Source organism: Atractosteus spatula, chromosome 4, assembly GCF_055471065.1.
Source record: "Atractosteus spatula isolate fAtrSpa1 chromosome 4, fAtrSpa1.hap1, whole genome shotgun sequence".
NCBI classification, from domain to species: Eukaryota; Metazoa; Chordata; class Actinopteri; order Semionotiformes; family Lepisosteidae; genus Atractosteus; species Atractosteus spatula.
Window position 1 is genome coordinate 70,545,423 of NC_142709.1, and position 13,421 is coordinate 70,558,843.

General features: G+C 38.3%; 1 protein-coding gene across 1 annotated transcript; it reads left to right on the forward strand.

Moving 5' to 3' along the window:
- Nucleotides 1-5,213: 5,213 nt before the first annotated feature.
- Nucleotides 5,214-10,181, forward strand: LOC148837084 (extracellular calcium-sensing receptor-like). The gene is made up of 6 exons (XM_088914263.1): nt 5,214-5,410; nt 5,605-5,896; nt 6,020-6,835; nt 6,928-7,155; nt 7,824-7,947; nt 9,268-10,181. Exons 1-6 carry the CDS (start codon nt 5,214-5,216, stop codon nt 10,179-10,181), a joined length of 2,571 nt encoding a protein of 856 aa, XP_088770389.1.
- The last annotated feature ends 3,240 nt before the right edge of the window (nt 10,182-13,421 follow it).

Here is a 13,421-nt window from a genome sequence, read left to right on the forward strand (position 1 = left end):
CATATCTTTTAAAAAAAATCACCTTGTCATGGTCTCAAGTTTACATTACTTTTTATGTTACACTTATCACATGTTTTGTTCTGTAGAAAATTCAATGGCTGGTTTATAATTACTTTGAATGAAGAAGGCTCCTGTGTCAATGTTTGTGGTTTTATATTAAATCAAATTCCAAACAGATTAACTTCAGAACATCTTATGTTTTTTGCTGTTGGCTAAATGAGACAAAGAGAAAGTCAAATCAGTTAGGATCTTGGAATTTAATAAAAGTCAAAAATATTTCACATAACAAAACTGTCAAAGCAGACCTTAAATTTAGATCGGATATCACAGTAGGTGTTGGAAGTGTTGAGATTTTAAGAAAGTAGTAAACGTATGTGTGTTAACATAAACTCATTTGCTAAAACTGGAAGAGCAAGGTAACGTTTTGCTCATTGAGATAGGCTACAATACAGTCACGCAGACAGATTTAAAATTCTTAAGCAAATTTCTTTTTAAGTTGATCAAATTCAGCTATTTTGCAAGTCATACACGACCACTCAAAACACACCCCTTCCTCTTGTGCAAACTCAGCAAAGGGTTGATTTTTTATAATTCCAAAACCTCGGGCGGTATGCCTCAGGGACTCATTCATATTATAATCAAAACAAAACACCCGCTGCGTCTCGGTGTATCGGAGCTAGTTTGGACACGGTGATGTCATCACCCTGGGCCTGGTCTAAGGGAGGTCTCCTTTAGCTCACTCGGCTGGTTCCCTGTTTTCTTACACCGGAGATCCGGGTTCCCGCCCAGGTGCTCTGGGACTAATAGGCGGGGCGGAGCAACGAGGTCACAAGCCCACACGGAAACATGACGGTCACATCATCTCCCGACGTTCCACTCACGCAAATCCCATGAAGCCATATCTACAGATACTGTATATCGAAACAGTGCACACGTCAATTAACTGTAGTGTGATCATGTACTGTAAAAATACTGTATACTGTATATACAGTATGAAACCGCATGCTTTTCAAGCCACTAAAGTATAGTATGTGTGAAATAGATTTTGTAATCAAAATTTAAAGTAAAATGATTTCTTGATTACGGGTCGCTAAACCTTGCATTAAGACAAATATCTTTTAAGACAAGATCTTCTCAGTGTGGAGGTAAACCTGAACGAAGCACATCACATTCACAACAATCTATAATAATAATAACAATAATAATAATAAACTTTTTTATATATCTGTATAGCTATGTAAAAAATACAAAGCAATATTCTGTCCAGAGTTTGAACTGCTCACAATCCGAGTATCAAGCAGCTGTCTAAACCGCTGTGCTAAACTGCCACTTGGGGACAACCCCTTACATTACAATCTATGAGCGTTTCACTGTCTACTACAACTATAAGGACTGCAACAGTCATTAAAATGAATGTCAAAATGATTCCAAAATATCTACAAGTGATATTTTTAGCTGCGAAAACCTCTTTAATTACATTCCATATTGATATTCCCTATTAAGTAGTATTAAATCAGTATTACAACTTTTTTTATCACAATAACAATAGCAAGTACAGTGTTCTTATTATGTATTCTTGGAAAATGATAAAACATTATAGCATTTTATGAAGTATTTAAACTTAATATACAATAGTTAGAAAAAATACATCAAACCTTTTCCAAAATTACCACCATAAGTTAAAAACATAAAAACCTTCAGGGTAAAAATGTTTATGAAGAAGGAGGAATACTGTGCACTTTGTTTTTAATATTTAGCTATCAATACCATCTACTGTATGTACATTAAGCATATATTACATATGAGACCGTTTGGCTTTAAAGCCACTACAGTACAGTATGTAAAATATATTTTTCACAATTAAAATTTAAAGTTCAATTGCTAAAATATGCGTTATGTTAGGTACTGTATATATTATGGTAGTAGTTCAGGTGGGTAGCTGCGTCAGCATGCGTAGGCTGCAAAGGAACAAGTAATAGGTTTATTCCATGCTGAAAAAAAGAAGAAAGAGAACACAACGTTTCGGCCGTGGAGCCTTCTTCAGGTGTGAGAGAGACAGGGCAGTAGGCAAAGGTAAAGTAGCGGGAGAACAAAGGTTGGGAGGGAGGAGGAGTGAGAGGCGGGAGCAGGGGACAGAAAGAGAGGCCAATCAAGAGGTGTGAAGTCAGAATGGGTGCAGAGAGGTGTGAAATGAAACTTCCAATGAATGGAGAAAATTTAAAAGAACAGTAGTCTGTCGTTAAGGGAAGGGAGAAGGTGTGATCCTAGCTGCAGAATAATTTTAGTTTCGGTGGTCTTTCTGATGTATGAGTTTGGAAAACCGTCTTTGAGAACACAGACGGAGAGATTAGAGTGGTCGTGGCCGTCAGAGGTGAAATGAGAAACAATGGGCTTGGAGAGATCTTTAATCTTTACAGCCCTGACGTGTTCTCTGAAACGGTCTCCGAGTCTCCTTCCTGTTTCTCCAATGTAGATGGCTGGGCATTTACTGCAAGAGATACAGTAAATAAGGTTGCTGGAGGTACAAGATGCTGTCTGGGTGATCCAGAATTGTCCTGAGGGGCCTTGAATGAGTGTGGTGGTGGCTGTGTATTTGCAGGTGATACAGCGAGCTCTGTTGCAAGGGAAAGTGCCTGGTGTGGATGGTTGTTGTGGGCGGTCAAGGGAGCTGTGAACAAGGAGGTTACGCAGATTAGGTGGTCGGCGATATGAGATGATAGGGCGATCAGAAAAGAGGGCCCCAATGGAGGGATCATCCTGTAGGATGGAAAAGTTGTGGTTAATGGTCCTGGGGATAGGAAGTGTGTTAGGGTGGTAAGGAAGCACCAGAGGAATGCGGTTGTTACGGCGGGAGTTCCTGATCGGGTTGATGGTCCGGGGGGTGTTTTTGGCTCGGGCAAGGGCCCTGTCAATCACACTGCTGGGGTATCCTCTGTTGATGAAAAATGAGTACATTTCGAGGGCTTGGTTCTCGAAGTCGATGTCGTCGCTGCATAATCGTCGTAACCTAAGGAACTGTGAAAAAGGAAGAGAGTTTTTAGTGTGGTTGGGGTGAAATGAGCTGTACAGGAGGTAGCTGTGTGAATCCGTGGGTTTGTAATAAACTGAAGTGGACAGTCGGGGGTAGTTGGGGGTAGTCGGGGGTAGTTCCTTAGGTTACGACGATTATGCAGCGACGACATCGATCCGGATCACCCAGACAGCATCTTGTACCTCCAGTAACCTTATTTACTGTATCTCTTGCAGTAAATGCCCAGCCATCTACATTGGAGAAACAGGAAGGAGACTCGGAGACCGTTTCAGAGAACACGTCAGGGCTGTAAAGATTAAAGATCTCTCCAAGCCCATTGTTTCTCATTTCACCTCTGACGGCCACGACCACTCTAATCTCTCCGTCTGTGTTCTCAAAGACGGTTTTCCAAACTCATACATCAGAAAGACCACCGAAACTAAAATTATTCTGCAGCTAGGATCACACCTTCTCCCTTCCCTTAACGACAGACTACTGTTCTTTTAAATTTTCTCCATTCATTGGAAGTTTCATTTCACACCTCTCTGCACCCATTCTGACTTCACACCTCTTGATTGGCCTCTCTTTCTGTCCCCTGCTCCCGCCTCTCACTCCTCCTCCCTCCCAACCTTTGTTCTCCCGCTACTTTACCTTTGCCTACTGCCCTGTCTCTCTCACACCTGAAGAAGGCTCCACGGCCGAAACGTTGTGTTCTCTTTCTTCTTTTTTTCAGCATGGAATAAACCTATTACTTGTTCCTACTGTATATATTATGTTATACTTCCGTTTTTTTTAGCTACCAAAATTTCCCTTTACTTTTAAAATTCCTTAATTTAGCAGAAATGTACATTAATTAGATAAAAAAAGGCTGCAAATAAAATACTCTTTTATATAAAAAATTAAATCAACCAGAGCAACCAATGTTGTTGACAATGTACTGTATCAATTTTATTGCCATCCCCAGTGTCTATCAGCTCATAAGGGACTTTGGACGGGCCTGGGTTGGGGCAGACAGTGGTGACAGTAAGTGGACAGATAGGACAGAGCCCCATCACGAACTGCTCAGAATAGTCAACATTATAAAACACTTCACCTCCAAAGTCATTGTAGCCTTCACGTCACATATTGAACTGAACATTCTGGTCTAGGAAATGCTTCACCGAAATATCACGGGTTTCAGCAGTGAATCAAGGATCACATACGCAGCATTCTTTTTCAGCAGTTTTATCAGGCTTTGAAGCAATCTGATCAATTATTTAATTCTAAACTTTATCAAGAGAAAACTCTAAAGCATGGCTGGTTGCCAGGGTCTCTTATACAGTATGATCTATGAATGTTATTGCTCAGCAAAGCTGAAAAAGACAGCTAAAAAAATACAAATTACTAACAGCTCCACTTACTCAACAGTCCCTTCATAAATGTATGGAATTTAAACATGGGAGTGAGATAAACATTATAGGTTCAAAAATATTTAAACGAATGTTGGGGATTATAAAGTAAAGTAAAATATAAATTAAAATTTTAATATGAAAAAAAGTTTACAATTCCTTGTTCTTCTTAGTTTTTCATTGTCATACTAAACATTTCACAGAACGTGTTATGTTTTAATTCAAATTTCTACAGAATTATGGACATACAGTATAGTATCTATATATGTATAGATTTTCTGAGTATTTTCTGAGGCTTACGGATGCAGTAATCAGCAGTGCTTATCCATTGGATGTGCTAATGTTTTCTACAGTAGCTTTCAACTCACCCTGTATTTAAAAAATAAGGGAGCAAGGCTATTACAATAATAGAGTTCATTCTTTAAAAAGAATACACTGCTTTTCAAAACATCTTTTAAATACAGCTAATTTTAGTATAATTTCAATTATTTACATTTATGAAATGACACTGTAAAGCAATCAAATGGCGGAGTGTGGTAGAGCATCTACAGATCAAGCTCCAATGATCTGAGGAGGTACTGTTCGTCTGTGCAGACAAGAGCACCAAATAAGCCAAAACCACAGTGGCCCAGATCAGGACGCTATCTGGCTGCTCATTCTTTCCCTTGCGGCTCTCCTTAAGTTTGCCATTGAGAATTAATTCTTTAGCAAGAACAAGATTAACTGAATGTCTCTTTGAGCACCTGTGACACACAGCCTGCTATAAAAAGACTCCATATGGTAGAAAACAGAATGGACATAAAAGAAACTGTGCAATGCTCTTGGAAATTGTGCTGATTGCTGCTCTGGCAAGTGCTGATGCCCAGCTATGCAGACTACAAGGAAAACCTGAATATCCACAGTTGTCAAAGGATGGAGACATTATAATTGGAGGGATATTTTCATTTCACAGCAGCTGGAATGATACAAAGCTTACTTTCTCACAGGTGCCAGAGCCTCTGAAATGCATAAAGTAAGATGCTAATGCTTCATACAATTCAAGTATGAAAGAAAACAAAACAGAATAATGGATTTCTGATTACACATACTATAATTTTATAAACTGAAGAACCTGAATCATTAATAAATGCAAAAGAGGTTTTTATTTGACTAAAAGCAGAAACCAGTCATTTTCACTCATGAAATTATTTTCTTTGTTTCTTCTAGTTTAAATTTCAGGTCATTTCAGTATGCTCAGACTATCATCTTTGCCATAGAGGAGATAAATAACAGCACAGACATTCTCCCGAACGTTTCACTGGGTTATAGAATCTATGATTCATGTGGGTCAGTGAGCCTGGCCATAAGAGCTGCAATGGCTTTAGCAAATGGCTATGAAGAAACAACCTCTGACAAGCCCTGCACAAGATCAGCTGCAGTTCAAGCTATTATAGGAGAAACATCATCATCACCGACTATGGCGATTTCAGCATCCGTGGGACCTTTTTACATACCTGTGGTAAGAATGCAAAAAATTATCTTTCGATATTTTGATTTTGATCATGTCATAGTTTGTTTCTCATTTACACTGTTATGTTTACATATTAAAAATGTCTTATTAAATTTGATCGTTCGTTCACAGATCAGTCACTTTGCTACCTGTGCATGTTTAAGCAACAAAATCAAATTCCCTTCATTTCTCAGAACCATCCCCAGTGACTATTATCAGAGCAGAGCCCTGGCTCAGCTGGTGAAGCACTTTGGATGGACCTGGGTTGGAGCCATTAGAAGTGATGATGACTATGGCAATAATGGGATAGCTACATTTGTGGAAGCTGCAAAACAAGAAGGTGTTTGCATTGAATATTCAGAGCCATTTTTTAGAACTTACTCAAAGGAAAAAGTTCTCAGAATTTTAGATATAATAAAGAAGTCAACTTCAAAGGTAATTGTAGCTTTCCTTTCTCACATGGATATGGATGTTTTATTAAAGGAGCTCTCAGATCATAACATCACTGGCTTTCAGTGGATAGGCAGTGAGTCCTGGATTTCTGACTCTTACATTGCCTCAGTAGAAGGGCACAATGTATTGAGTGGGGCAATAGGATTTGCCATTGCTAAAGCTGAAGTAAGAGGTTTGAAAGAATTCTTGCTGAATGTTTTACCATCAAACTCACCTGGAAACACTATTTTCAAAGAATTTTGGGAAACATTGTTCAGTTGTAAATTTCCTACCCATGAGAATGTTAAAAATTCTAAATCGTGTACTGGCAGAGAAGACTTAAGTGAAGTCAACAGCACCTACACAGATTTATCGCTGATGCAAATTTTCAGCAATGTCTATAAAGGAGTGTACGCTGTAGCCCATGCACTGCATGGTGTTTTCAACTGCACACCTGACCGCAGTCACTCTAGTAATGAGACGTGTGTGAACGAGAAGTGGACTGATCCATGGCAGGTAAGGTGACCCAGGAAACAGCAGATCGTAATGATGACTAAAGGACTTCTTTATTCAAAACCACTTGTACTGTATGCTCTCTCACTTTGCAGGTACTACATCAGTTGAAAAAAGTTCGTTTCAAAACCAAAGAAGGCGATGAAGTTTACTTTGATGAAAATGGAGACCCAGCAGCAAAGTATGACTTGCTAAACTGGCAGATGAATAAAGATGGCAGGATTGAATTTGTCACTGTCGGCTTCTATGATGCCTCTTTGCCAGAAGGCCAGCAGTTAATCTTAAACAATGTCAGCACTGTCTGGGCACACAACACACACAAGGTAAGGCTGAGATTCACAGCAATTTGCTGCTGCTTCATTTAGTATCAAAAAGACTACAGATCTGTGTTCTTGTTTCAGAAAATTCTTCAAAATTGAAATGAAATAAAATTAAATGGAATGCATGAAAACTGAATTGTACATACTGTATGTGTATTTTCCCTGCTAAATAGGCCAAAAATGTTGTATCAAGATGATTTTGGATATTTAAATTGAAACATTTTTCGGTAATTATACATAAGCATACAATATACATCTCTTTAAGGTTTCAGGTGAACCATTAGATTCTGTCACCATCAGTTTAGTAACTTGAATAAAGTTTGTTCATGACAAAGGCACAGAAGTGCTTCTGAGGCCAAACCTCATTAACTCATTTCATGGCAAATATAATTTAATATAATTATTAAAAGAATGTAAATCAACACAATAATATAATGGTATCCTGTTACATACTGTATAGTATTAGGTAGTTTGATTCTGATACACACAAACAACACAATTGCAATTGAGTTGTGCAAGTGCAACACAATATTCCCTATAATACGAAAAACGCAAAATAGAATGGATTAGATGTTTACACTGCAAATCTTTGTAGCACTATTTTTTAAACTGTTTGAGTTCACATAATTGCAATATGATAAGAGTGAGACTTAATTCCTTTCATTCCCCAGGTGCCTGTGTCAGTGTGCAGTGAGAGCTGTCCTCCAGGCACTCGGAAGGCTGTTCAGAAGGGAAGGCCCGTCTGCTGCTTTGACTGTGTACCGTGTGCTGAAGGGGAAATCAGCAACACAACAGGTGTTGTGACTGTTCTGTTAATACTTGCCTTTTAATTTCCTGCTTTGGGGCCTGCTGTTTTCTAAGCAGACTGCAGAACCACAATCATCAGAGTGATAATAAGGAATTAGATGGAAATGAATACTGAAATATATTAGACAAGTGTGCTCCAGACAAACGTTTTACTCTGGGAGACCCAGCTTTCTCAGAAAACTTTTAGATGCTAGAGGACTCAATCACAATTAAACTAAATTACTGATTTTTGTGAATAACACTTAGAAATGAATTAAAGTTAATTGTGCTGTTTCTTATTATTTTTTTACTTTGATGATTCTTTATTTTCACTTGTTCTAAAGCATAATTTTATGCCTTACATCTCAATGTGTATCAGAAGAATAAAATTATAAAAAAATTAGTAGAATAAACTACAGGTATAATTAGTTAAAAGACAGTACATTGAAGTAAGTCTCTAGCTGGGATCCAAAAATATGTACTCAAACTGTGTTCACAGACACAGACAAAGTATTCCACAGCTGATGTAATGCATTGATCCCAGATAATGTGAATACTTTACTACAAGTTGAAATATAACAGTACTAAATGCTTCTCAAAAATAAAAAAATAAGACAAAGCAATTTCCTCTATAGTACCACTCTAAACAAAGAACTGGAGTGTTTACTGTACCTGCACTCCTGATCCATCACACTCAGTCTCACATCTGATACTCTCTCTCTATAACCAACCCTACCAATACAAACTTAATCCATGCTTACAGTAAAACAATAAATCATATAGTTAGTTATCGACTTCTTAACAACAGGTGAAATGTTCATGACTTAATTAGACTTTGAAATGATACTAAAATGATGGTTCCATCTAATGGCCAATTCCATGTTACTGCACCCTCTAGTATGATATCACAGGGCACTAGGCCACATAATCTATGGCATTTGTACGATCTACACATGATTCAAATTATTGCTTTTTTTTCTAAAGAATACCTTATCTTCCATACAAGCTGTATCAAATGATTTTCAGTTATAAATATATATATATATCTTGGCTTAACAAAGTTGCAATCTTACATAATATATCAGAAAAGGTTGGATAATGTGTGCAACTTGAAAAATACAAAAAAAATAGTTGTGATCATAATAGTACTGAAAAAAGCAAAATAATAATTTACTATAATAATAAAAATAATTTGTTACAATTCCAGTATAATATTGTTTTTATCAAGACCGATTATCCAATCACTAACTTGTTCTATGGACACATGTGGAGAGCACTTTATGCTGGTATCTAACCTTGGGAAATAATCTCTCATTTTATTTCTTGCAGATTCTATTGATTGTCTGAAATGCCACCCAGAATACTGGTCAAATAAACAGAGAGATGAGTGCATCTTCAAGGAAATTGAATTCCTTTCTTATGAGGAAGTAATGGGAACACTATTAGCATCGTTTTCAGTTCTTGGAACATTAATAACCATCATTGTAGCTGTTGTTTTCTTTAGATACAAAGATACACCTGTTGTCAAAGCCAATAACTCTGAACTGAGTTTTCTTCTGCTCTTTTCATTGACTCTGTGTTTCCTCTGTTCACTTACTTTCATTGGCCAGCCCTCTGACTGGTCCTGTATGTTGCGCCACACAGCATTTGGGATCACATTTGTCCTGTGCATCTCCTGTGTTCTGGGGAAAACAATAGTGGTGTTAATGGCCTTTAGGGCTACACTGCCAGGCAATAACATTATGAAATGGTTTGGCCCAACACAGCAGCGGTTAAGCATTTTTTCATTTACATTCATTCAAGCTTTAATATGTATCATTTGGCTGACTACATCTTCTCCTTATCCAAAGAAAAATATGAATTATTATAAGGAAAAAATAATATTAGAATGTGACCTGGGATCTACAGAAGCATTTAGTGCTGTGTTAGGGTATATAGGATTCCTCGCTGCTGTATGCTTAATATTTGCCTTTCTGGCTCGGAAGCTGCCTGATAACTTCAATGAAGCCAAATTCATTACATTCAGCATGCTCATATTCTGTGCTGTCTGGATCACCTTTATCCCAGCTTATATCAGCTCCCCTGGGAAGTTCACTGTAGCAGTAGAGATATTTGCAATTTTAGCCTCTAGTTTTGGACTGTTGTTCTGTATTTTTGCTCCCAAATGTTATGTTATATTAATTACACCTGAAAAGAATACAAAAAAGCATTTGATGGGCAAAATGCCTTCAAAGTCTATTTAGACAGTGATCATAATATCTTTATAATCTATAATATTGTAGCACTTTCGGGATCACGTGGGTATGCGCCCTCGCCACTGCCGCCCCAGGTCGTCCCCCCACCTCTGGGGGCTCAAAGCCGGGCCTCCGGCGTCACTCAACAGGGAACCAGTCAGTTGAGCTAAAGTAGAGATCTCCCCTCAACCCAACGGCTGAGGTCCCTGCTATTCACACAGAAGGGCGGTGATGTTACAGCGCTGGCAAGCCGGCTCGCACAACCTGTAATGTCGGCCGTATGCGTTACAATATTTTTGAGTTTCAATATTTTCACTTCCCAACAAGCATCTGTAATGATTTATTAGTATGGTAATGTCTTATATACTGTAATTGTATATATCCATGCATCCAACCATCCATTATCAGAAAGCTGGTTTTCTTAGTGAAGGTGAGCAAGCAAACAACTGTTACTCCATGGATAGCCCATCACAGAACATTGGAGATCTCTCTGATCTAGCAGGCATAACTGTAGGTTTGGAAAACCACTATAGGACCCAAAAAGAAATTCAACATGAAAGTGGAGAGAACATGCAGAATGCACACCGACAGCGCGGCACTACACAGGAGGGGCGTGTCCAGTGAGGAGGCGGAGCCCTGGGGGAAAGGTGACGCCTCGCCTTTGTAATCACAGCTACACTGGATAATCAAGGATGAGCTGCAGCTGTGAGGGTCTTTAAAGGCACATTGAGTACTGCACATCCCTGCAAAGGGACGAGTAGGGCTGAACCCCCCGGAAGGGGAGGATCCGTACACTGGCAGTCCCGGAGAGGACTGTACCCCGAGCCTGAGGCCCTTTTTCTTCTTTTTTTTTTCTTTTAGCCTGTCCCGTCCTGTCTTGTGTCTCTACCGGGGACAGGCTTACCTTATTCACGTGTTCAGTTTCTACTTGTAGCCCTGCGCTCCCTGCCTGCTGCACCAGACTGGATGGGGAAAGTCCAGTCTGATCCCTGCCGCCAAGCGGGGTCTTTTTCCAGGCTGGACGCCACTCTGCACGACAGAGCAGTGCCCCTGTACTTAATGGCGCAATTTTGTATCGTTCCTTTTTGTTTCGTTTACCTTCGGTTCTCTCTAACCTCACACTGTGAGGTGCCTCCGACCCCTCAGACAGGGCGTCGATTTGTACCGGTTCTCGCCACGGCTGCTCCCACTTCAGCCTTGGTACAACAGAGGCTCAGGACCTGATTCAAAACACAGGCCCTTCATTGCACACATCAGTTTGATGTCAGCCGCACTGCATTCTTATTTTACTCCTTCAAATGCAATTTGTATTCACTGTCATAATACAATAAAGCTTTGTATACATATCTTTTTTGTAAAAAAAATCACCTTGTCATGGTCTCAAGTTTACATAACTTTTTATGTTACACTTATTACATATTTTCTTCTGTAGAAAATTATATGGCTGGTTTATAATTACTTCGAATGAGGAAGGCTCCTGTGTCAATGTAAGTGGTTTTATATTAAATCAAATTCCAAACAGATTAACTTCAGAACATCTTATTTTTTTTTGGTTGTTGGCTAAATTAGACAAATAGAAAGTCAAATCAGTCAGGATCTTGGAATTTTATAAAAGTCAAAAATATTTCACATAACAAAACTGTCAAAGCAGACCTTATGTTTAGATCGGATATCACAGTAGGTGTCGGAACTGTTAATTTTTTACAATTTACCTGAGAGAATGGTTGAAAAAAAGCAGTAAACATATTCTTCTGTGTTAACATAAACTCATCTTCTAGGTGTCGGAACTGTTGAGTTTTTAAGCTAGTTTGGACACGGTGATGTCATCACCCTGGGCCTGGGCTGAGGGAGGTCTCCTTTAGCTCACTTGGCTGGTTCCCTGTTTCCTTACACCGGAGATCCGGGTTCCCGCCCAGGTGCTGTGGGACTAATAGGCGGGGCGGAGCGACGAGGTCACGAGCCCACACGGAAACATGACGGTCACATCATCTCCCGACGTTCCACTCACGCGAATCCCATGAAGCCATATCTACAGATACTGTATATCGAAACAGTGCACACGTCAATTAACTGTAGTGTGATCATGTACTGTAAAAATATACTGTATATACAGTATGAAACCGCATGGTTTTCAGGCCACTACCATATAGTATGTGTGAAATAGATTTTGTAATCAAAATTTAAAGTAAAATGGTTTCTTGATTACGGGTTGCTGAATCTTGCATTAAGACAAGATCTTCTCAGTGTGAAGGTAAACCTGACCGAGGCACATGACAGTCACAACAATCAATAATAACAATAATAATAATAAACTTTTTTATATATCTGTATAGCTATGTAAAAAATACAAAGCAATGTTCTGTACAGAGTTTGAACTGGTCACAATCCGAGTAGCAGGCAGCTGCCTAAACTGCTGTGCTAAACTGGGCACTTGGGCACAACCCCTTACATTACAATCTATGATCATTTCATTGTCTATTACAACTATAAAGACTGCAAAAGTCATTTAAATGGATGTCAAAATATTTCCAAAATATCCAGAAGTGATATTTTAGCTGACAAAACTTATTTAATTACATGATTCCATATTAATATTCCCTATTAAGTGGTATTAAATCAGTACTACACCTTTTCTTATGACAATAACAACAGCAAGTACTGTGTTCTTATTATGTATTCTTGGAAAATGATAAAACATTATAGCATTTTATGAAGTATTTAAACTTTATATACAGTAGTTAGAACAAACACATCAAAACATTTCCAAAATAACCACCGTAAGTTAAAAACTTAAAAACTTTCATGCAAAAGATCTTTATGAAGGACGAATTCTGTTGTGCACTTTGTTTTTTTTATATTTAGCTATCAATACCATCTACTGTATGTACATTAAGTATATATTACATATGAGACCGTATGGCCTTAAAGCCACTACAGTACAGTATGTAAAATATATATTTTTACAAATCAGAAATGAAAGTTAAATTGTTTCCTGATTACACATTGCTGAAATAAATTTGCATTACATTAGGTACTGTATATATTATGTTATACTTCCGTTTTTCTTTACATCTACCAAAATGTCCCTTTACTTTTAAAATTCCTTAATTTAGCAGAAGTGTACATTAATTAGATGAAAAAAGGCTGCAAATAAAATACTCTGTTCTATAGAAAATGAAATCAACCAGAGCAACCAATGATGTTGACAATGTACTGTAACAATTTTATCACCATCCCCAGTGGCTATCA